The sequence below is a fragment of the Mesocricetus auratus genome, unplaced genomic scaffold (genome assembly GCF_017639785.1).
Source record: "Mesocricetus auratus isolate SY011 unplaced genomic scaffold, BCM_Maur_2.0 Super-Scaffold_100008, whole genome shotgun sequence".
Lineage (NCBI taxonomy): Eukaryota > Metazoa > Chordata > Mammalia > Rodentia > Cricetidae > Mesocricetus > Mesocricetus auratus.
This window is the reverse complement of record NW_024429192.1, coordinates 81,789,139-81,813,384: the sequence shown is the minus strand read 5'-3', so window position 1 is coordinate 81,813,384 and position 24,246 is coordinate 81,789,139. Positions and strand designations below refer to the sequence as shown.

Here is a 24,246-nt window from a genome sequence, read left to right as displayed (position 1 = left end):
AAAAAATATTTTATTTTAAATCATGTGTGTGTGCTCACATGCATACCCCTGTGAATGCAGGCGTCTGAGGAGGCCAAAGGGTCACCCTGGAGCTCGAGTTACAGGTGGCTTTAAGGCATGTGACAGGTGCTGGGAACCAGTCTTTTGCAAGAACAGTTTGTGCTCTTAGGCTGAGTGAGTAGGGCACTTACCGTGTAAGTGTGGAGAACAGAATGTGTGAGGACCAGAGTTCCAATCCAGAACCTACGTGTGTAGTGGGAGGGCATGGTAATTCGTGTGTAATTCCAGGCACAGGTGGTAAAGATGAGATCTCCAGAGCAAGCTGGTTGGCTAGACTACCGAAGTTGGTTCAGTGAGAGATCCTGCTTCAACGTGTAAGGTGGAGAGCAACTGACAAGTACACTCGGCGTCAGCCTTGGCCCTCCATACACCTGTACACACGAGCATGACCATTCACACACAAGTGCCCACACATGAAGATGTGCACACTCGTACCCCCCCACATACACCAAAATTATCTTTAACGCTTCTGTCTTCTAATAGGCTACCTGATTTGTGAATGAATTACAATCTTACCCTGTTATATCAGCAACCTTAAAAAAATTCTCCCTGCCTTTTATCCTGTTTACTATTTTAATGACATGGTACATGTTTTTTCCCCCTTTCTTTTAGTTTTATGTTTATTTAGTGCCCCCTCCCACATTAACAAAGAGTCTCACTGTAGCTGGGGTTGGCTTTGGTCTCTCTGTGTAGACAGAGGGTGAACCGAATTGGGATCCTTCTGCTATCACTTGTCCAGAGCTATGACTCCAGGGTATGCACTACTGCATCTGTTTCTTGTTATGGTGGAGATCAAACCTAGGGGTTCGTACATGCTAGGGAAACACTGTCTCAAAAAAAAAAAAAAAAGAAAGAAAGAAAGAAAAGAAAAGAAAAAGAAAGAAAAAAAGAAAAGGAAAGAACCAAAACATTAGTTTACATTTTATTTTCTGAGTATGCCTATATGTGTGGGTATGTGCACAAGTGAGCAACGTATCCAGCTCCTCGTAGAGACATGTAGCCCAGGCTGGGTCTTGAACTCCCCATGTATGTGAGGTTGATCACCACACTTCAAGACTCTACTGCATCCACCTCCCAAGTGCTGGGATTACAGGCATGCTACCAGAGCAGGTTTGTGATGTGCTAGGGATGGAACCCCAGGTTGTACACGCTGGCAGGCATTCTAACTGGGGTACATCTCACAGGATCTCATTGTAGAGTAAGCTATATAGAATTTTCTAGAAGGACCTTATGCCACAGCATATTGTAGTTATTGTATAACGGGGGTGGGGAGGTTAAGAATCTCCCTATGGCGTTCGCCGGTGTGGAGGCGGAAGAACGGGCCGTACCGGAGACCCGAACAGGTAACTCGAGGATTCAGAGACCTTCCTAAACTCGGTCACGCCCTGGACGCATTAGCGTGCCAAGATGGCGGACGCCCCGCCCCGAGGCCCTTCGAGGCGCGTTCGCCGACTGGAGCCGAGTGCTTCCGAGCTTTCCCGAGCGTTCCCGAAAGCCAGTGGAACCCAGGAACGGCGCGGGCGGGAGCGGCCCCGCCCGAAGCCTGGGAGCTGCGTCGACGGCACCTAGGGGGAGGGGAGGCCGGATGTGAGTGGAGCGGCCATTTCCTGTTTCTCTGCAGTTTTCCTCTGCTTTGGGTGGTGGCTGCTGCTGTGCTTCGCCTTCCAGTCCTCTGAGGGCCAGACGGCGTGGACAGCGTTCCCGGCACTCCGCCCGCAGCCTCACACCCGCTCGCCCTGCGCTTCCCGAGCCCGCCGCTTCCCGCCTCAGTGACCGGCCGCCGCCGCCGCGGCCCACGGAGCGGCCCAGATGCAGGCCATCAAGTGTGTGGTGGTGGGAGACGGGTGAGTGCACGACCGTGTCGGGGGCTACGGAGGGGGTGTCGTACGCGGCTCCATCGGGGGCGGGCTGCACTCGGGTCCCCCAGGCCTGAGAAGCCTCGGGCTGGCGTAGAGCGCGCGCCCGGCTTTCTAGGGGGCGCGGGCCTCCCACCCTCCCAGGCCTGGTTCCGGCTTTGGTTGGGGGAGGGCCTGGGCGAGCCGGCCGGAGGGAAAAGTGAACTCCACCCTCCTGCTTTCTTCCCGGGCCGGACACCGCCCGTCGCCCTGCTCTTGTTGGCACGTAGACGAGGCTGGTTTGAAAATTTTTGCTTTTTTTTTTTTTAATTGTTTCTGGCAAAAGGAAGTCTAGTTTCTTCATTAACTCAGGGTTCCCCCAGAACTGGGATAGGTATCGGCCTCCAAGTCGATCTTACTCGGTGCATGTTTGCACCGGTCACTTGGGTGACCTGGAAGTTAGGAATGGACTCGGTTGCTTCGACTTTGCAGGGTTTTATAAAAATACTCGTTTTCACACTTTCCGCCGAGAAAGTTCCTGGAATGCTAGCTGAAGGAGTGAGTGATGAGGACTGTCCGTTGAATGTAGTGTGGTCCTTTAAAAACGAGCCACTCTGAAGGCATTAGATATGGACGTTGCAGATCCAGCTCCCTGTGACTCGAGGCAATTCTTTTCATGACTGTTGGTGATGGTTTCAGGCCCTTGAGGGAGACAAGACTGGTCTTATGCAGTTCTCCCCCCCTTCAGTAGAAACAAGAATCTCAGTGTAATCGGAGCAAAATCGCGCGTCTCAGCGTTGCTTGTGTAGGTTCGCGTTAACGAGGAAGCTTGGAGATTTACTACTACCAGTTGCCTCAAACGCAAAATGCAACTGGTACATTTTCAAATTCAGTATAACGCACTGCAAACTTAGTTAATGTCTTCCACACTTGCAGCAAACACCGATTTTCCTGAATCTCAGCCCCTCGATTCATGATCGTTTTTGCATAACTCTACATTAGACATTTGGGATTGTCCCTGTAACTCATTCAGCCAACCCCCCTTTATTTTGGTTACATGCCCGTCTGTGGGATTTGTCTCACAAACAGGAAGTCTTACGAACACGGTTCAGTGTATATAATATATAACTATGCATTGGGAGCTTCATTGGATAGGAATGTGTATGCTGCTTTCCTTTCGTCTCCTAGAAGAAAGCTGTCTTTTGTCACTTGGGACAGTTAGTTTAATAATGAAAGCAGTTGAAGTGAAGTTCTGCTTTGGAGCCAGAGTCTTTCTGTGTCTTGGTCCTCGATGATGATTCTCTGTGACAGCCTTGGAAGTGTTGGGTTTACAGGTGTGAGCCATAAGGTGTGCTTTAAGTGAAGGTTTTTATTGTTTGTTTGTTTTTGTTTTGTTTTATATTGTGAATGAACTAAACATAGCACTTTTCCTGGGGAATGTTTGAAAGTTATCTGAACTTCCTTTAAAAGTTAAAAATTCATTTGTGAACCGGGAGGTCCTACCACATTTCCTAGCTTTTTGTAAGTTAAATTGTTGTGTCACCATCCTTGGTCGTCCCAAAGCTTAGGGACAGTAGAGGAAGAAGGGAGATTTTAAGAACCAGAGGCCAGGGACACTAGACGGAAACAGTGTCTTCTGGATTACACTTGTGAACTCAACAGCAGCTGTACAGAATCCTAGCCTAGGGCGGAGAGGGCCTAGGCTGAGTTGGGATGGACCCTTGATGGCTTCTGGGGGTAGGAGAGTCACTTTTCTTTATGGGTGTGGCCCTTGATAGATCCACTTAGCTCCAGTAGACGGCCCACACTCGCAAGTATATAGGCATCACAAATTGGACTAGGTGGGTCTTTAAGGGAGCTGCGAAGCTGGTAGGAGGAAGAGTAGGGATGAATATGATGAAAATATATTGGAAGACATTCTCAAAAAAACTTACTTTTTAAAAAAGGTAAATTGTTGCTAATCCAGTACCAAATCACAGTGTTTGGAAATTTCTAAGACTGAAATACACAATCAACAGGTATGCTAATATAAAGTTTATTTGATACATATTTTAGGTCTGCTTTCCCTCCTATGCTAGAGTTGGAATTTAGGGTCTATGCTTCCTGGCAAGTGCTGGACAGCTGAGATGCATCTTAGCCTGTTACTGGCTTTAAAAACAAAGTCAAATATTTGCAGAATGCCTACTGTGTGTGGGATGTGGGTCCTTCCTTTGGATTCCCAGTACTTATTATTTCTTATTTTTACTATTTTATGTGTATGGATGTTTTGTCTGCGTGCACGTTTGTGAAACTGGAGTTACTGACAGTTGTGAACCACTGTGGGGTGCTAGGAATCTAACCCAGATCATCTTGAAGAGCAGCCAGTGCACTTAGTCTCCAGTCCCCGTTAATTTAACTTCTGGCATAACCCTCAGCCCGCCATTCTTCCCTCAAGAGAGATGCCTCTAGGGAAAGTTAAACAAGACTAAACAAGATGCTGAATATTAAGAGGCCCTTAAGTGCCTGGTCCTTGTGGAGTGTTTAGAAGTGCTGGGTACCATTGTTACTGTGTTCCAGTGTCTTATTTCTTGTGTGCTAGACAAGTGCTCACCACTGAGCTACTCCCACCAGCCCCATTCTTACTATCATTGTTAGGGTCTTTGTGTTAGTTTTTACTATGAGGGTCTGTGAAGAATGTTAGATAGAAATGTAGTTCCTGGTCTTGATTTTTTTTTAGTCTACTTAAAAAAAAACTTCATTGTTTTTATATTCACTTTTATGTGTGTAAAAGACATATGTTGCCATGGCAAGCTTAATAAGGTCAGAGGCCAACCTAGAGGAATTGGCTCTTTCCACCCGTGTGGATCTCAGGGATTGAACTCAGGTAGTTAGGCTTACCTTTACCTGCTGAGCCATCTTTATACCCCCAGTATACTTTTTTCAAATGGAGTCTCTTAATGTATATATCTGAATGCTGGATTAAAGGTGTGTATCGCCACATCTGTGCTCTAAAAATAGTGAATATGTAAGAAGAGTGTTTTGCCTGCATGTATGTCTGTACCACATTTGTGTCTGGTCCAAAGAGACCAGAAAGAGGGTGTTGGGTCCCCTGGAAACTGGAGTGACAGATGGTTATGAGTTGCTGTGTGGATGCTGGGAATTGAACTTGGGTTCTCTGTAAGAGCAGCCAGTGCTCCTAACCATTGAGTATCTCCAGACCTTCTGTGAGAGAGAGAGAGAGAGAGAGAGAGAGAGAGAGAGAGAGAGAGAGAGAGAGAGAGAGAGAGAGAGAGAGAGAGAGAGAGAGTGTGTGTGTATGTGTGTGTGTGGTTTTGTTTTTTGAGACAGGGTTTCTCTGTTTCTCTGTATCTTTGGAGCCTATCCTGGAACTCACTCTGTAGACTGGGTTGGCCTCAAACTTACAGAGATCCTCCTGCCTCTGCCTCCTGAGTGCTGGAATTAAAGGTGTGCACCACCATTGCCTGGCTTTTACATACTGTATTTGACAGAGATATTGTTGGGGCTAAGACAGAAGGGAAATGTACATTTACCATAAGATTAAAATTTACACTTTTAATGTGTAGCAAACATTGATTTAGAATATTGGTTCTCAACCTTGGGGTCACATATCTCAATATTTACATTATGATTCATAACCGTAGCAAAATTATGATTATGAAGTAGCAACAAAATAATTAAAAGTTTGCAGCATTAGGAAGGTTGAGAACCACTGGTTTAGAAGAAGTATAGATACATGGCTTTTCATGCCCATATATATGTATGTATGTATGTATGTATGTATGTATATCTTTTCATCAAATAAGCTATGCCTGTGGTATAGTTGTTTTTTTGTGTTGTTGTTTTGTTTATTTTGAGACAGGGTTACTCTGTGTAGCCCTGACTCTCCTGGAACTAGCTCTGTAGTCCAGGCTGGTTTTGAACTCACAGAGATATGTCTGCCTCTGCCTCCTATTGCTGGGATTAAAGGTGTGCGCGACCACTGACCAGCTCCTGAGGTATAGTTGGAATGCCTTTTATTCTGAAAAATTTAAAGCAGTTAAGCCTAATGTCATGTATAGTAAACTTTACAGGCTAAAAGTCTCCTAGTGTGCCTTTTAATATAAGAAGTGATGACAGGGCTGGAGAGATGGCTCAGAGGTTAAGAGCACTGACTGCTCTTCCAGAGGTCGTGAGTTCAATTCCCAGCAACCACATGGTGGCTCACAACCATCTACAATTCAATCTGGTGCCCTCTTCTGGTGCATAGGCAGAACACTGTATATGTAATAAATAAATAAATAAATCTTAAAAAAAAAAAGAAGTGATGACAAACTGGGGTCGTACAAATTGGGAACTTTCTTATTTAAAAGTTCTTTTGAGGAGTGACCATGTTAGATTAGTCGGCCTGTATTCTTCTGGTGGATTAGTCTCTGTTCAGTATTAATTCGCAGTGGATATGAAATATGAGAGATTTACAGCTCATTATCAGATGGTCTTTCTGAAAACAGAACTGGTGTGTGTTTCTTGGTGGTATGGCAGGTGCTGACCCACACTGAGCTAGCATTCTTACTCTTTCACACCCACCCACCTTTTTCTTTCTTCTCATGCTATGAACTAAACCTAGGGCCTAACATTTGGTAGGTGAGTGTTCTACTTCATCAAATCCTCACCCACCCTGGCCTCGAGCTTTTTTCCGCCTTCACCTCTTGAGTGCTGGACTTGCAGAGATGAGCCATCACAACTACCTCAGTGGTTTTTAATAGTACTGGTTTAGTTGTGGCTGACCAGAAAGCTGACACGTGAACGTCTTGAGTTTCCTTCTTGTCTGCATATGGACTTGGGTACAGTATAGTGTCTGACTTAATCATTGGAGTCCAGAAATTTTGTTAGTTCAGCCTCCTGTGATGCCATCCTTACAGGAATGGACACATTTTACTCTGCTTCCATTGAACAGTGATGGCATGACCTGTGAATTTGCTTAAGCTCCTCATGAGTTTTTGTTTTCTTGTGGTGGACTTGTGTGTTTATTTTGGCCTATTATGAAGGTACTTGAATTCTGCACTGGCTTCCAAATTTATGTTTTTTAAAATTATTATTTTATATGCATGGGTGTTTTGCCTGCATGTATGTTTGTGTACCAAGTCCCTAGTGTCCTTGAAAGCCAGAAACTCTGGGCCCCCTGAATGGAGTTACAGACTGTTGTGAGCCACCATATGGATGCTGTCAATTGAACCTGAGCCCTGCAGAACCACCAGCGTTCTTCATCTCTGAAGCACTCTCCAGCCTCTTTTTCTCTTTCATAAAATAACTACACCTTGTATCTCTTCACTGGACTCTAATTTGCTACTCCCGTGAATGGATGATTTCAGAATTGAGAGGGGTGGTCTAGAGTAAAGCCTCCTCAAAGCCTCACCTCTCTTCTGTGTAGTGCCTTCAGCTTCAATGCTTGAGAAACTGTACAGAGTCTTAATTTGTAGTCTTTAGTGGTGTTAATGACAATCTTTATACCCACGGTTATGATGTTTCTGGCTAATAAACTTGAGAGTTCTGAATTGGAATTTGTCTTTTCCTGGTACTGAATTATTCTTACTGATTCATCTATTTGTCTGAACATAGTCTTGTTGTCCTTCATATGTGTTTGTGGAAGGAATGCTGTTACAGAATCACTGTACTTCCTTCTGAGAGAAATTCTGGACCTTACTTAGTCGAAGATCTTTCAATTACTTGAGAAATATGAGAGAAGAGGTCATGTGCATATTTGTGGGAGGCAGAGGCATCTTCCTCAATCATCTGCCATTTCAGTTTTTACTTTAAAGCGAGCCAGTGCACGCACGCTTTTGTGTGTGTGTGTGTGTGTGTGTGTGTGTGTGTGTAATGAGTGGGTGCCATGTGTGGGGTTGCCCACAGAGGTCAGGAGAGGGCATTGGATACTCTTGAAGGCAGAGTTACAGGTGGTTGTGAGCTGCCTGATCTGGGAGCTGGGTACTAAACTTAACCCTCTGGAAGAACAACAAGCTGTCTTAACCTCTGGGCCATGTCTCCAGCTCCTACCTTTGTTTTGAAATGGGGTCTCATATAGCCCAGGGTAGACTTCAAACTTCCTATGTACCAAGGTAAAACTGAACTCTGCATCCCCCATTCCCACCCCCCCAGAGTTATACCCTGCCTGCCCTTAAGATTGACTTTTTGGTCCGATCTGTGTGCTTTTAGACAGTGTAACCTGGTCTGCATTTGGTTTACATTTGTTACTGGTTAAGTCTAGTTTTTCGGTCTTAGGAATATTTTGTCTTACAAGGCCATGCAGAAAGTTCTTTATTCTTTTTAGATCTACCCACCATTCCTCGGTGCAGGCATGGTATTCAGGAATCGTGCATGCTAGGCAAGCATGGAGATTTCTTTTTGTTTTTCTTTTTGGACAGGGCTTTGCTAAGTAGTCCATGCTGGACTTAAGCAACCCTTCTCTTTAAGACTTCCCAAGTACTGTGATACACACTTTTCTTACATACTGTTAAAGGTTTTATGTATATATGAGTGTCTGGGTGTATGCATGCACACATGCAGGTGTCTGTAGACCCTGCTGGTCTAGAACTCAGAGAGATCACCTGACTCCTGAGTGCTGGGAGTAAAGGTGTGTGTCACTACCACCCGACTACATGTTTGTCGATGCTTTCAGATTATTGATTTGTGCTTTAAGGTTTGGCTTGTAGGTTTCAGAAAATAACAATAAAGCTGGTCAAAGCAGAGGGGATGTGAACTACAGAGTTCTCTTAACAGTAAAATGAAGACTTCCGTAGGAACGGAGGTCACTTGTGGACTTCACTCTGAGTCCTTTCTGCAGGATAGGGCAGGAAGTACAGATAGGTTAAAGAAATAGTAACGCCATGTGTTAAGGGAAGAGCTAATATAGAATGGACAGAAGCTTCTCCCAGTAGATAAGGCTCATTTTCTAGAGTTCAAAGATTAAAAGGAGGTTGAACCGAGCACTTAAATACACAAATTCAGAAAAACCCAAAGCAGATAGAAACTTCCAGAAATTCTGCAGCAGTGTCAGTCATGGCTGTGTCCAAATATGGCTTCCATTCTTTATGTGAACATATTCTTGATGTTTCTTCCTGTAGTTCAAATGTTGACTTTGGCATCTAGAGTTGATTTATGCCATGTGTTTACAAGGAATGAGTAAATACCTTAAAAGAAGGGTAATAACCTTTCTATTTATGCTGATCCATTTTTAAGTTAAGAATTTAGTAAAAGTACATAGAGGCAGGTTCTCACATAGCCCAGACTGGTCTCGAATGTGCTACAATCTTCAGCTTCTGATCCTCCTGGGTGCTAGGATTACAGACAAGTGCCATTCTGCCTGATTTTATTTGGTATTGGGGATCAGACCTAGGATTTGGTGCATGCTAGGCCAACTGAGCTGCATTGCCAACCCTATAGTCATGTTTTTATAGAACATAAATTGTAGTTAATAATGATTAAAAATTACATTCCCAGCCCTGTGTGGTGGCTCACAACTGTAACCCCAGCACTGAGGAGGCAGAGGTAAATGGGTCAAAGGATCATGATGAGCACAAATGTAAAACCAACCCGGTCTACATAATGAGTTCAAGGCCATTAGGGTTGTGTAGTGACACCACTTCAGTAGGTAAAGGTACTTGCTGACAAGCTTGACAATCTGAGCTCCACCCCTGGGGTACACATGGTAGGAGGGGAGGACTTATTTATTCCCTTAAAGCAGTGTTTATTAACCTTCCTTATGCTGTGACCCTTTAATATAGTTCCTCATGTTTGGCGACCCCAACCATAAAACTATTTTCCTTGCTACTTCATAATTGTAATTTTGCCACTGTTATTATGACTTGTAATATAAATATTTGTTTTCTGATGATCTTAGGCAATCACTATAAAAGGGCCATTTGACCTCCAGGTTGAAAACTGCAACCATAAAGTTTTTTGTTTTTATCTCATGCATGCAGTTGCATGTGTGCACATTCTTATACAAACAGCAACAACAAAATTCTCAATACCGGATTTTGCCAGTCTCTTCCCAATTGGGCCTTTCAAAGATGATGCCTCTGGGTGGAGTGTACAGTTCTGGTATAAGGCTTGCCCAGCATGCTGGGGAACAGGATGCTAGTGTGAGGAAGATGAAGTGTTGGGATTGAACACAGGGTTTGTGTGTACTGGGCAAGCATTCTACCACTAAGCTACAGCCTCAGCTGAGGTTTTAATTTTTAATTATTACATATATTGACTGTGCTGAGAGCCTTCACTGACACTTCATATCTCTGGGGGATGTACTTTGATCATCCCCTGCCCTCTTCCACTTTGTTTTGTTGACTTGTTTGAAGTAGGTTCTCACTAAGGAGCCCTAGCTAGAGTGGAACTCATTGTATAACCCAGACTGACCTGGGTCTCCTGAAGATCCTCTTATTTGAGCCCTCACCCCCAGCTGTCCCATGAGTCTTGTTTTCTGCAGGCAGTATCTCAGAACCTAGTACCTTCCATTGTTGCTGTACACTGGTGTTGAATTAATGCTTACTGTAGTCGAGTGCATGTGCTTAAGAGCAAGAACAGAGGCAGAAAGGGAAGTTTAGATGTGCCAAAAAACTACACCTGAGTTTCTGCTCTAGGCCTTTCCCCATCTTGGGCTCTTGCTCATACAGGTTTGTTTTGACATTCTAAGACTTTCACAAGATAAATGTGTAATGAGTCATTTCTGTTTAGAAAGCAGTTAGGGATTGGAAGTTACCTGCTTGTGATGTAATGTTTGACAGTGAGATCTTTAGGTGGGGAGTTCCAACTTCATTATGGCCCTTACAATGTTACAAGTCAAGCAAGTATTGGCAAGACTGAGTGGTTGAGCTACTGTCCTGTGGAGCCTTTATCCTCAAAGAATGGAAGGCAGGTATAAAGCTTGCCTTCTGGGTAGTGAACCCCAGTCTCCAGTGGCCTGTGCTCAGCAGCAAAATCTTACAAATCAAATCAACACCAGTATATGTATCTCCCTGACCTTAGTAAGCCATCAGAAGGCAGCAGCCAATTGGGCTCATTACAGAGAACTGTTTGGACTGAGTCTTCAGGATGTCCCTGGAGTTGATTAGAGACTATGGTGAATAGATATTTTATCTTACCTAGTGTTTTTGCAAATGGTACAGCAATCTTCATTCTTAGTAATAATCTCAAAAAACATTTCAGTGGTTGGGTGGGAGCTTTTCAGACAGTACCCTAACTTCTGCCTGAGGGTACACTAGTGATAGCGATAGCTGTCTGCCTCCTTAATGTTACTTATTTGTGCACATTTCTCATTTGCTCTCTCTTTGCAGCTGTTTGAGAAGTTTACTCTATGCCTGTTCCCTTCACTAATGTGTTTAGGATATATGATATTAGCTCCTTTCCCAGCTTGTGAGGGTTGGGGGTGGGGAGGTGATGTGCATTATATGAGTGAGTGAGAGCCCTGTGGCTGCTTAACTGGCTGTGCTCCGTTAGAGACAGGCTTGGGGGATGGGACATGCGAGTTGGAGAGCTTTGCCACTTAGAGGCAACCTTAGTCAGTACTTGAGAAATAACAGTGTGAGTTGCAAAGGCAGTGGTGTTCACATATTAGTAATCGACTGTGAGTGGAAGATGTTCTGAGGGGACTTTATGTCAAGTGCTTCTCTGAGTCTTGTCTAATACAGACTTTCTGACTGCTACTCCAGATGCCACATAGACAGAAAGGGGTGTTGCTCAGTCTGTCTTCCTGAGAAATACAAAGGGTTTGTTTTGTTTTTAAGATAAAAATGTATACAGAGTGTTAAATGTTAGAAAACTCATTTGTTAATGCTTATGGATGTGGTATAGCTATTTCCTGGTATTTTCTAGATTATTGTAGCAGAATAGTGGAGGCCAGGGTTGTGTTCACATTGACTAAACAGCACTTTTCTCTCCCTTTAGAGCTGTTGGTAAAACCTGCCTGCTGATCAGTTATACAACCAATGCATTTCCTGGAGAGTACATCCCCACCGTGTGAGTATCCTCCTCAGATTGGGAACCATTTTGCCTGTGACACCTTTTTCTGTTCTTCTGTATAGCCCTTGTCAATACATATATGAATGAATAGTGTTTATTTTCTTTTCCAGCATTGACTGGAGTCTAATTGTTAGATATTTAGAGCTTCAAAAAAATGAGTAATTTAACGTGTGATTTCCTTATATGAGGCTCATATGAAGGAATGTACTGTTTCCTGATTGAATTTTAGACATTTAGAAAACAAAGAATTACACTGTGGAGTGCATCGGCTGGGGGGTGTGAAGAAAGCCAGAGCTGGCCCGCAGCAGTTCAGTTTCTGATAACCTAGCTCTGTGGGAACTGGAGCACAGAGTATTGCATTAGGTTTAATTGGCAAGTCATCATTTGGTTCCATGTCACTGTTAAAGGGCTGTAGAGGTGAAGTGTGGGGGTGGGGCAGAGTTGGATTCTAGGCTGCTAATTCTCTAATTCTGTATAGCTAGCCTAGTCGAGTGGGAAGAAAAAGTGCTTTTCTCATGATGGCTCACCGGGGAGCCTCCTGATGCTGCAGAGCTCTAGCCTCACGTCTGTCCAGTGCACCTTGACGGCTCAGGCCCTAGGGTGACCACTAGGGTTTTATGTATGGCCTAGGCTGGCTTTTGAACTCTTGATTATCTTGCCTCCCCAGTGTACACCACACCTGCCATTATCTTTATATTTATCTGTAAATCACATTAGCTTAAACTTTGCTTTTATACGAAGAGTCCCTATTTTTAAGTATTACACATAATAAAAATAAGCTCCTTTAGCCTTAAAACTGATGCATCAAGATATTTTTCTTAGAGCTGGAGAAATGTTTCAGTGGATAAGAGCACTGGCTGCTCTTTCAGAGGATCTGGGTTTGGTTCCCAGTACCCAGTTTCAGTGGGTATGAATTCTGAATTCCATGGGCACCAGACATACATGTACTATACGTACATACATGCCAGCAAAACTAATAAAGATACTGTTTTGTTTTAAATTGCAGTGGTAAAATTATTTTTGTTTTTGAGATGGGGTATTGTGTAGCTCATGTTGGCCTTAAACTCCTGACCTGATCCTACTCCAGGCCCTTGAGTTTTTGGTTTTGTTTTGTTTCTGAGCAGTCAGTGATACCAGTAGTATTCTGTTGTTGTTTTGAGACAAGGTTTTGCTCTGTAAGGAACATCTACTTTGAACTCTTAGTGACCCCTGCCTCGATGGATAGACTTCTGGGGCGCCACTCACTGTAATTAACTAATTTGTACGTAGCGATTTTGGGCTAATTTACACACTGATGTGGTCAGGTGTGCTCACTCTGAAAACTTGGGTGTCTTCTAAAATCCTGTTTTGTTGTGCCACTGCACTTTGGGCTGAGGCATAGGTGACTTTGCTATGTATGTACACTTTGACTAAGGTCACTGATTTAAAGTGAACAAAATAGTCCATGAAAAGCTTGACAAGTGGCATCTGGAAGAGGAGCTCTTCCATGTTGTCTTTTTCCTGTAGAGAAAACTCTTCTGTTCACTAAATGCAGAGTTCATTTTGGGTTTGCATTTGTTTCCTTATAAGGGAGAGGCCTGTCCTTTGTTTCTTTCTCATCTCTCTGGTTGTGTGTGTGGTTGATTCCCTGTGTCCTGTTTTTTAGCCTATCTTCTCCAGGGGACTTCTCATGCCTCAAGGATGTTTTCTGGGCTAGCAGCCTCCAGGCCCACCTCTTCCTTATAGCACACCTCCTTTGAGAAGCTGAGGGACTGTGACTTAGTCCCCATGTCTGTGACTAACCTTTTCTTGTCCTGTTATACAGCTTTGACAACTATTCTGCCAATGTTATGGTAGATGGAAAGCCAGTGAATCTGGGCTTATGGGATACAGCTGGACAAGAAGATTATGACAGATTGCGTCCCCTCTCCTATCCGCAAACAGTAAGGCTCACACTTGATTCTTACCATGTTTTAGACTGTATAATTCTTCATTGTTTACCTGATGGGCAGTGCACACAGATCTGCTTGTGTTGCTGTGACTGGGGTCTGTATCATGTAAGCGAAGGTATATTAATTAGTTCAGTAGTAAATACTTCCTTAGATGCAAGCCAGAATTTGGCTTTTTGAATATTATCAGTTATTCAGCCCTTTTTATTTTGCATTCTTTTTTGGTTGTGAGACAGGGTTTCTTTGTAACTTGGGAGCCTGTCCTGGAACTAGCTCTGTAGACCAGGCTGACCTTGAACTCAAAGAGATCCACCTGCCTCTGCTTCTGCCTCCCAAGTGCTTCGATTAAAGTCAGGCTTCACCACTGCCCGTTTTATTTAGTTTCCAGACAACCACACAGAACAGGTACTGTCTTATATTTGGTTTTGCAAAGTTGTTCCTGACAGCAGTTACTTTGAAAGATAGCTTGTTTGTGATGGTTTTGCACTGTAAAATCAAATTAAGCAGTTAGGTTGGGCATAGTGGCACTTGGGAAGCTAAAGCAACATTGCTACAAGTTTGAGACCAACTTGACCTATTCTTTGAGACTTTGTTTAAAAAAAATTAAGGAGTTATTATTAAGGTTTCTTGAGCTGGGGTTGTTGCTCAGTTAGTAGAATGATTGTCTGGCATTCAGTCTTGAGTTACATCCCTGGCATCACATAACTAGACATAGTGGCTTGTGCTTGTAATTGGAAGTGATGATCAAGGTGATCCTTGGTTATATAGTAAGTTCCAGCCTGGACTACATGACCCTGTTTCAAAAAAAAAAGTTAGAATTTTTTTCAGCTGAATTGGTGAACTTATCTTAGGGTTAATACTTTTCCCCATAAAGCACATAGGTCTTGATTTCAGTATAAGTCTTTAGTGTAGATGGAGGCCTCAATTTTGCAAAGTGTACCTTTGTATCTAGCCAGGAAAAACATTTTTTTAGTTAGTTTAGCTTCTGTATGAGGCAACCAAATGACTGATCATTTACCTGAAGCTAATTAGAGCAGCGGTTGGCAAGAAGAGTGGGTGCTTGGAAGACGGTGTTATGATGTAAAGCATCAGTCATTTGCTTATCTAATACATGTCTTCATTTTAGACAATGTATTTTAAGGCCAGGGGTATGGCTCAGGGTAGAGCATTTGCCTTTCTGCAAACCCCCATGGGGAGGTAAGGAAAGAAGAGTGTGTCTTAGAACAGTTTTGGTGATAAAGTGATTGACCTTAAAGGCAGCAGAGGGAATTCATTGGATTAAGATCCTGTACTTTGTACCTAGCTGTGCATTCTCAGCAATGTCTTCATCTCTGTCCTCTGCCTGCTTGTCACCATCGTAAGATGGGTTAATACATCTCAGACCAGGTATGTTGGTTCAAGCCTATAATCTCAGGACTTTGGAGACAAGGCAGGTGGATGTCTGTGAGTTTAAGGATAGCCTGTGTTGTGCAACCTTGTTTCAGAAATAAGAAAATAATACATGTGTGCACAGCAATTCTGGCACAGTCCACATCCACTAGTGCCCGTTTACTCCTCCTCCCACCTGACAGATTTGACAGGCAGAGGCTCCTCTAACCAGGCTTTTTTTGAATGAGCATTCCTTATGTTCTCTTTATGCCCCTTATTGTTTACTGGGGGGTCTGGCCTGAGATTGGAGGCATCTTACAGAAAGGCAAGCTTTGAACCCTGACTGACTGGGCAGCTGTCACCTGCTTAGCCCTTACTTTGGAGTGCATTGAATTAGTTCCACTGTACACCTTTGTGTTTTTGAATGAACTTCCCGTTTAGTAGTGATGGTTTTATGTGTTAGAGGATACCTTTTCTCTGCAATCAGAGAATACCTTTTGTTTCTCAGTGAAGTGTTGCCAGGTGCTGTCTTTTGGAATTGTAGGTTTTTGTTAATTGAGTTATAGCTGAATTTTAGTTAACAGTGATAAAGATCAAAAATGTAAGAGGGAAGGTTTGAATTGGGTGTTTTTTTTTTTAAAGTTAATCCAGTGCTAAAAATTAGCTGAGATTAAGTATTTAAAATCAGTCTACAATCATGAGATGATTGCAGTCTTCAGTGTCTTTAGAAACGCTTTACATCTAGTGGGTGCTGAATAATTCTAGATTTTCAGTGGATTTGAAAACACAGCAGTTAGTATATATCCAGCCCAGTGGATGTGTCTGGAAGGGTGTGGCACCTTTTCTGAGAAATGAGAGCCACCCTGTTGTGACTCAATGGGTACAGAATAGGGTGAGGCCTTTCTAAGAGAGCCATTCTTAGCAAGTCAAAGGTGACTTGGCATGAATCAGACTGTGTGCTGAGTATCACAGATGAGTGAGGTGGACTCTTCCCAGACTGAGTGTGTGTGTGTGTGTGTGTGTGTGTGTGTGTGTGTGTGTTTCAAGGTGAGTGTTGTAAACTTGCTGTGTCTTTCTTACCTGTGAAGAACAGGTGGACGGTTTCCTTCTACAAGGACTGAGTAGCAAGAAAGGAGCAAGACAAGATTCTGCTGATAACCATGTTCCAGTGTGGGTGGTGAGGTAGGGGTCCTTAGGAGCAAAGAGGGTAGAGTACTCAGGCTGCAGCTGAACGCTTCCTGCTAGGACTCTCCGTGATGGGGAAGTTAGGCGCAAATGCTAGTGCCCAGAAGTCTGCCTTGCTGTGGGCCACAGTGTCATACTACGAGCAGACATGGGATTTCCTGGCTGGTACTCTGTCTCTGCTGATTAGCACATGGTCCTGGCTTTTTGAGCTATGTGTTTATGTGACTCATGAAAAATTGCTCAGATATTCTTAAGAGCCAAGGGGAAGACTCTTGTTTGGAGCACACCAAAAAGAGATGTTAACATTTCCTGTGTCCATTTATATTTTGAGATAAGGTTTCCTTCAGTATGTAGCCTAGGGTGGTCTGCAACTTAGAGTGATATTTTAAAATTTGCTTTTGTGTATATGAATATTTGCCTACATGTATGGATGTGTACCATGTGCATGCCTGATGTCTAAAGGGGCCAGATCAGATCCCTTCTTAGGGGCAGTTGTAACATGGGTGCTGGGAATCAAACCTGGGTCCTATGGAGGAACATTCACTTCTTGTACTCACAGAGCAAAGCCATCATCTCTAGCCTCTGGGATTACAGTTCTGAGTGCCCACAACTTGCTTTATAGGCCAGGCTAGCCTTGAACTCAGAGATCCACCTGCCCCTACCTCCTGAGTGCTGTATACCACTACTGCCTGGTGCAGTATTGATTTTCAAAGGGTTAGTCTAGCCTTTGTTAAGATGACAGTTAGATGTCTGGTCCTCCAGTTAGAGGTCACTAGGAACTTCTTGGAATTAGCCGGAATAGGGTGTGCTGCTGTTTGCCATGAGGGAAACATACTGGGGACCTTATTATGTAATTGGGGTTATGTAGGACTCAGTGAAAGGGGTTTGCTCTGGCTGAATGCTGTGACAACCTTGTATTTTAGGAAGTCCTACCTCCAGGGTGGTGGGAGGCAGTGGGACTGAAGCTGCTGCTGTTCTGTGCTTCTCCAAGTGAGTGACCTTGGGCTTAGGGAATACCTCTTAGTCTTTATTTCCATGTGGTTGCATTTCATCAGCATGCTCACAGGAGGCCTGGGAGCTTGTGAGAATTTACAGGGACATCTCCACTCAAGTGAAGCTGCCAGCATCAGGCCAGCTCCCAGGGGCTGCTGACTTTTTCGAGGGTCTGTTTTCTTGGGAATGTCTGTCCAGCTTTTTTTAGATTTGCCTTTTCTCTGCTGTGTATGTAAGCTCTGGTCATTTTCCCTATGTGTGGAATCCCTATATTAAATAGGAAAAGAAAAGAAAAATCCAGTTATGAACCTGAACTACAGATAGAAAGTGTTTGGGAGAGAGTAGAATAAATGCCGCCATAGTTCTGTGGTGGTGAGGTTTCAGCCACCTTTTACTGTGCCCTGTCTCATTCTGAAAGCTGGCTCATACTGGGGACAGTACTACTGTCAGGCAGAGGTGTGGAACTACTCTAGCTGTCGTTGGTGTGTGTCTGTGTGACAGAGGTTAGCCTCAGATACTGTCCTTTCAGAGCCACCCTACTCTTTTTGAGGCATGGTCTCTCACTGGGTGCTGGCACTTAGCCATGCCTACCCATCAAGCACTTTACTAACTAAACTGTCTTTCAGCTCTGGCTGTACTTTCGCCTGGTGATATGGGAGTAATAAAGTTACTGGAGACTCACACTCACTCACTAAAGGCATGTTGGGTATCTGGTATAATTACAAGTGTTCTGGTGATCTGAGGAAAGTAGTAAAGTCCCTAGGAAAGATGGGTCAGTGACCGTGACAAAGGAGAGATGGGTGCTGTCACGGGATGGGGAGGAGCAGGGCCACCAGTAGCACAACCCTTTGTGCTTCGCTGTCAGGAAAGCAAGGTTGGAAGGAATTGATGGTAGGAAAAAGGCATCAGAAGCTGACTAATTTAATAAAAAGCCGTATTTAGGCCAAGGGGAGGGGCCATAAAGGAATAAGAAAAGGAAGATGCAGATGGCATAATGCATGCGTAGATCGAAAGTGTGGTTCCACTCCACCCGGAAGATGCTGAAGTGCTAAGGAGAGTAGAGTGAATGAGGCCAGAGGTGCTCCAGCTGTTTTCTGACCTGTCCTGATGACTATCATTGCCACAGTGAAACAGTGATGTTTTTGTTTCGTTTTGTGTGGGGATGCATTGTGTCAGTTTTTAAAGGACACCTTCAGAAATAGCCCATAGATGAAACCTGAGTCCCTGGAAATTAATACTCTTTGAATTGTAAATATGAAGCTTGAGTGAGGTAAAATTAAAATATTGCCTTGCTTGTCTTTACTAGAATTTCTGGGGTTTTCTATATTGGGAGAGTAAGTGGGTCAGTTTTTACTGAGGATAAAAACAAATGGAAAATTTTATGATGGAAATGGGAAAGGTTGTCACTTACAAAATTGCTGTCAAGTGGTGGCTTCTTCAACTCTGATGCAAAGGGACCTGAGTTTGAATAACAATGTTCGTTTGAGTAGGTAACTGCAGTCTGCATCCACACACTCCAGAACTGGGGCAGGAGACTGATGCGCCAGCTTGGCTCCTCTGGAAAGCCTCACTGTTCCTATAGCAGGTGCCTCACCTATCTTTGAGGAGGGTTCCTTTGGCTTGTCTCTGAGAACTGTTGTAGAGTTCTTGAAGATCTTGTCACTACTGGGTGCCATCAGCAGGCCTTTTTATGTTAAGGGACACTTTCTAAACACTTTGAGCTCTGTGGGATGTGTTAAATTCTGGCAAGTGTTACCACAGTGGGAGCGCCTTGGTGGCAGTCCCAATGTTCCCTTCCTTGACTTCCTTGTTGAACTGTGAAGGAGACAGTCCCTTGGCTCCAGGCTTCATGGAGTAATGATTTTGTGGCTCTTGGTTTCTAAGATGTAAAAGTCATTGCACACCTTTGAATTCCTCAGGAGGGCTGAGACAACTTCTGATGAAGACTTAACAGGTTATATTGACTTTTATATTTCTTAGTTTGTACTGAACTCAAGCAAAGTTCTCCTGCATTACTAGGTTGGAGACACAAGTGGTAAAGATAGAACCTCCAGGGGCAGAGACAAGCCGATTGCCGTATGTAAGACTTTCAGTCGACTTCAGCCTCAAGCTTTGTCTCTTCTCTCATTTCACTTAGTCTCCCCAGGAATACCGTTGAGCCTCGGATTCCTTGAGTGTTTTCTATCTGATTCACTCAAGGAGAGGCTTCACTTGATGAAATAAGCTCTCACTGGAGCCTGACTGTTCACTGCCAGTTGATTGAAGTGGTCCATGAACTGCTTGCTTCCCTCCTCCCATGTGAAAGGAGGGGCTCAGGGAAGCCCCTCCCTGGGATGGTGGGCGGTTTTGTGCTGAGCTAGACTAACCTCACTCCCAGGGCCTTTTCTCTTACTCTGGTGTTCTATGTGGTGGGCTGCAGGGGCGGCTGTGCAGTGCTGGTGAGCTAACCCAACTGTGCTTTGAGAGGGTTTGGAATCAACTCGGATGCTGGGAGGCCCTGGTGATTCTCTGATGGGCTTGTGCATGCGCCAGCATTGAAGTAAACAGTATTGTTTATAAAAAGCTGTCGTGTGGGATGTTTCTTTCCTTTTCAGGTACGAGATACCAGCTGGATGGTTGAAGGTGCTAGCTTGGGAACTGTATGCATTTCACAAAATAGCATAATTGCATTTTCTAGGACTGTGTATTGATAAGCCTAGCGTTTTAGAAACTCTTGGGGACATTATTTTATTCAAGCAAATATCTGAATTTCATGTGCAATACACCATATAAGAAGAAAAACTCAGATATTTTATATTTGGCCAGTGATTTCTCTTTAGTAAACACTCTTGAATTCCTTTTCCTTTGCATTCTTGAGGGGAGGGCACAGTTACCCTGGGGGCAAGTTTTCCAGAGGCCCCTGGCTGTGCTTAGGAAGCTGTGACAGTGCTAGGGTGTGGTTGATGCTTGTCATTGGGAAGGAGAAGTCATACTGAGTTCCCTCCCTGGCTGGGAAACAAATCTTTGAACTCCATTTTATGCCAGGGACAGTGACTAGCTGGCTGACTGACGCTAGTGATGATGTAAGAAGGTTTGTGCTTAATGTGCACATGGAGAACTTAATGAAAAGCATATCATGGTAGATGATACGTTTACAATCAACTCTACATCCATGAGCCTGAGACACTGCTTTCAGAAGAGTTTCTGTGTTCATAGTGGTAATCAGGTTCCCAGTTGGGCATGATTAGAAAGTGACCTGGGAATGCGATTTGATACCGCTTGAACCTCAAACAGCCTCCAGCAGTTTTCTCCTGAAGACTGCTTGTCTGGTTTGGTAATGGTTTGGAAGTTACCTGGCTAACTGGGGTGGGATGTGGGTAAGTGGGAAGTTGTGAGGACCTAGCTGCTGGGTGCAGTCGCCACAAAGTGCCTCTGACAGTTCATTATAAGCAGAGTTAAACAGGGCTCTCAGTCAGTTTAAGATTGTCCTCTACATGTTGCCTGTGTTTCCTTTCTGTAGGATGTGTTCTTAATTTGCTTTTCCCTTGTGAGCCCTGCATCATTTGAAAATGTCCGAGCAAAGGTAAGTGCCACTTATGGAGTACTTGTTGCATAATGTCACTCTCAGAAATAAATATTAAAAAGTAAAATTAATGCCATTAGCTGGTGGGAACTTTGAATTGTTTAGCTTGACTTTAGTAACTGTACTGAAGGAATGGTCCATTTTAAAGTCCGTGGCTTTAGACTGTGGGTATCTAGAACTTAATTTCTTTGGGAAGCAGGCTCTCGTCACAGCTGTGCCACGCACTTGAGGATTGAGCTAGTGACCATTTCTTTCTGCTCCAGCATCATGTACCAACTTAGTGAAAAGGGTGAGGGACCCTGTTGGTGTAGAGATGGGGGCCATGGTGGGAACAGTGGAGCTGTGTGGCTTCTATGTTCTCATCCTTGAGCTGATGGTGAGTTTTCTAGGGTGGTCCTATAAATTAGATTTCTTTTCCTAAAAACAAAAGCGATTTCCTTTAGGGGTGCTTTCCATACTGCCCTTTTGTCCTAGTTCTTGATGGGTGGGGTCTGTTGTGTTATCCTCTGTCTTGGGGCGCCTGGCTAGCCATGGTATACATGGTTCCTTAAGGCTCGAGTAGAAGGCAGGGAAGCTCTGTGGGGTAGCTGTGACCAGAGGTTTGGCACTCACTGCATAGAAGCTGGGTGAAAGAAGTGTACAAGAGAGTGTCATGGCCTTGTTTCTTTCTTCTCATCTAGTGGTATCCTGAAGTGCGACACCACTGTCCCAACACTCCCATCATCCTAGTGGGGACGAAGCTTGATCTCAGGGATGATAAGGATACAATTGAGAAGCTGAAGGAGAAGAAACTGACTCCCATCACCTACCCGCAGGGGCTAGCCATGGCAAAAGAGATCGGTATGAAACCCTCATTTCTTGTGTCTGCTTTGTAGTCTTTAGGACAAGCAGCTGGAGTCTGTCCAAGAAAGGGGTCTTTTGCTTTGGTCACCCAGCCAAGCCAGGCCTTTGCTGATCTTTGTGTTGATGTGGGAGTTGGCTGCCGAGCCACGCTTAGTCCAAGGGAACTGTTCTGGTTGTAAGTCCCATTGCCTCTGGAGTAGCTATCAATGCCTATGACTGTCTTTTCTAGGCGCTGTCAAATACCTGGAGTGCTCAGCGCTCACACAGCGAGGCCTCAAGACAGTGTTTGATGAAGCTATCCGAGCGGTTCTCTGTCCACCTCCTGTTAAGAAGAGGAAGAGAAAATGCCTGTTGTTGTAAATGTCTGAGCCCCTCATTCTTGGTCCTGTCCCTGGAACCTTTGTACGCTTTGCTCAAAAAAACAAAACAAAACAAAAAAAACGGTGGAGCCTTCGCATTTGATGCCAAGTTTTTGTTACAGATTAATTTTTCCATAAAACCATTTTGAACCAATGAACCAGTCAATAATTTTAAGGTTCTGTTTTAGATGTAAGAATTCCAACTTATGGTCTATTAAAATTCAGCCCTAAATGACAAGCCTTCTTAAAGCCTTATTTTTCAAATCCCCTATTCTTGCTCAGATTAAGAATTGCCAAAATACCTTCTGAACTAAGTTGCGTTGTGCTGAGAACACTACGCACTAAACTGTTGAGACTTTTGTTTTTAAGAAGACTGCAGCTTCTGGAATTGGGGTACAGACCCTTCCCTAGTTTCCAGACCGTGTGACGCAGCAGCACAGCCTCCTTAACGACACGTTGCCATGTAACGCACCTGTAACTTATCAGCCCATGTTCATGACATAACTTTGTACTGTATGTCTCAGTGAGTGAGTTTTAACAGCTCAGCCTTTGATTTCATAGTGAGCTTTCTGAAACCCCAGTTGACTAGCTTTTGCAGACTTTGAACAGAACTCTGGTTCCCGTGTTGCCTCTAATGAAGTATTCTGTTCCTAGTCGTGGGTGTGCTGGGTGGAGTGTGTGAAACACGACATGATCAAAGGATAAAGACAGTATTTTGACTAATATGAAGTAGAGATTACTTTACACTACATTGTACATGGAGTAATTCAACTGAATAAAAGTGTCACGGGTAAAGATTTTTAACGGTTAATTTCTGTCAGACACAGTAGATGACAAATGGCCGGTCTTATCAGTGTCTCTCCATCTTTTCCTTTCCCCTACACTGCCGTCCCTCCCCAGATAGGGTGTTGAATCCATATTTAAACTGGCCACCCCCTCATGGTTGCTAACTTAGCAAGTGCTTTTCTTTAGGACCACCTTCTTAACGAGCAATATGTCTGACCTGTACTATAAGATCTTTCTGATAATGCATTTGACGTTTTTTTCTTTTTTCTTTTCTTTAGGTAGATTAGTAGAAGTGCATTCCTGTTTTCACCTTTATTCAAGCTAATAAGTGCTTTCCTTAGTTTTCTAGTAACTAGGTGTAAAAATCATGTGTTGCAGCTTTACAGTTTTTAAACTATTTTAGATAATTCTTAAACTATGAACCTTCTAAACATCACTGTCTTGCCAGAATACCAACACTGTCATGTGACTAATGCTGCCCTCTAGACCTCACCCATGTGGACACACTTCCTGTGGTAGCTCTGCCTAGAGATGTTCCTTTGGGTCTGTGAGGTTCTGTCAACTGCTAGTGCTAACGCTGTTCTGTACAACCTAACTCACTGGCAAGAACACAGTGTTGGGCCTTCCAACCACTAGAACAAACTTTTTTCAATTGACAGTTGCAGAATTGTGGAGTGTTTTTACATTGATCTTTTGCTAATGCGGTTAGCAGTATGTTTTGCATGTATGACTTAATAAATCCTTGAATCATACAACTGGTCATGCTTGTGTTTTTGGAACTTGACAAACAAGCTCTTGGTATGTTTGCCTCACTTTAAAACCCTGAATTGTTGGAGATGTGCTTCTCACACTTGAGGGGTTGAAGGAGTGCCACCTTCAGGGAAAAGGGTAGGTGACTCCACAGGCACACAAGGCAGCAGGGGTGACGTTCATGTTCAGTCTTGTTGAGGTGCTCATGTGAAGATGCCTGCAGTGGGGTGTGTCTGCATGAGCATGTGCCTGTGGGAGATGTGCCAGAATTGAGTTCTAAAGATGGGGAAGCTGAGCTGCAGGATTTGGTAGGACCACATCTTGATCCTTCGGAAACCTGCATGTGCATTGCTATGTGGCCAGTTAGAATTGTCGTTCATTGGTGATTCTTGCACTTTGAATCTTTAAAAGTCATATTACTTGTGTATGTGGGTGTGAACATGGCACAGCACATGAGGTCAGAGGGCAGCCTTTAGGAGTCTGTGCTCTTCCCACCCAGGGATTGAACTCAGGCTGTCAGGCTTGGCGGTGGGTGCCCTTACCTACTAAGCCATCTTACTGGCCCCAAACCAACCTACCTTCCTTTC

At 43.9% G+C, this 24,246-nt stretch overlaps 1 protein-coding gene across 2 annotated transcripts; it reads left to right on the top strand.

Moving 5' to 3' along the window:
- Positions 1 to 1,632: 1,632 nt before the first annotated feature.
- On the top strand, positions 1,633 to 23,661 carry Rac1 (Rac family small GTPase 1). 2 transcript variants are annotated; one of them, XM_021232909.2, is made up of 7 exons: positions 1,633 to 1,904; positions 11,811 to 11,882; positions 13,690 to 13,807; positions 19,379 to 19,435; positions 20,859 to 20,921; positions 21,602 to 21,761; positions 21,994 to 23,661. In XM_021232909.2, the coding sequence occupies exons 1-7, from the start codon at positions 1,870 to 1,872 to the stop codon at positions 22,122 to 22,124; spliced, it is 636 nt and encodes a 211-aa protein (XP_021088568.1). In that variant the 5' UTR covers positions 1,633 to 1,869; the 3' UTR covers positions 22,125 to 23,661. The 2 variants fall into 2 exon arrangements, with proteins under 2 accessions (XP_021088568.1, XP_005080003.1); XM_005079946.4 differs by lacking the exon at positions 19,379 to 19,435 and having other exon boundaries at positions 1,639 to 1,904.
- Positions 23,662 to 24,246: the final 585 nt, after the last annotated feature.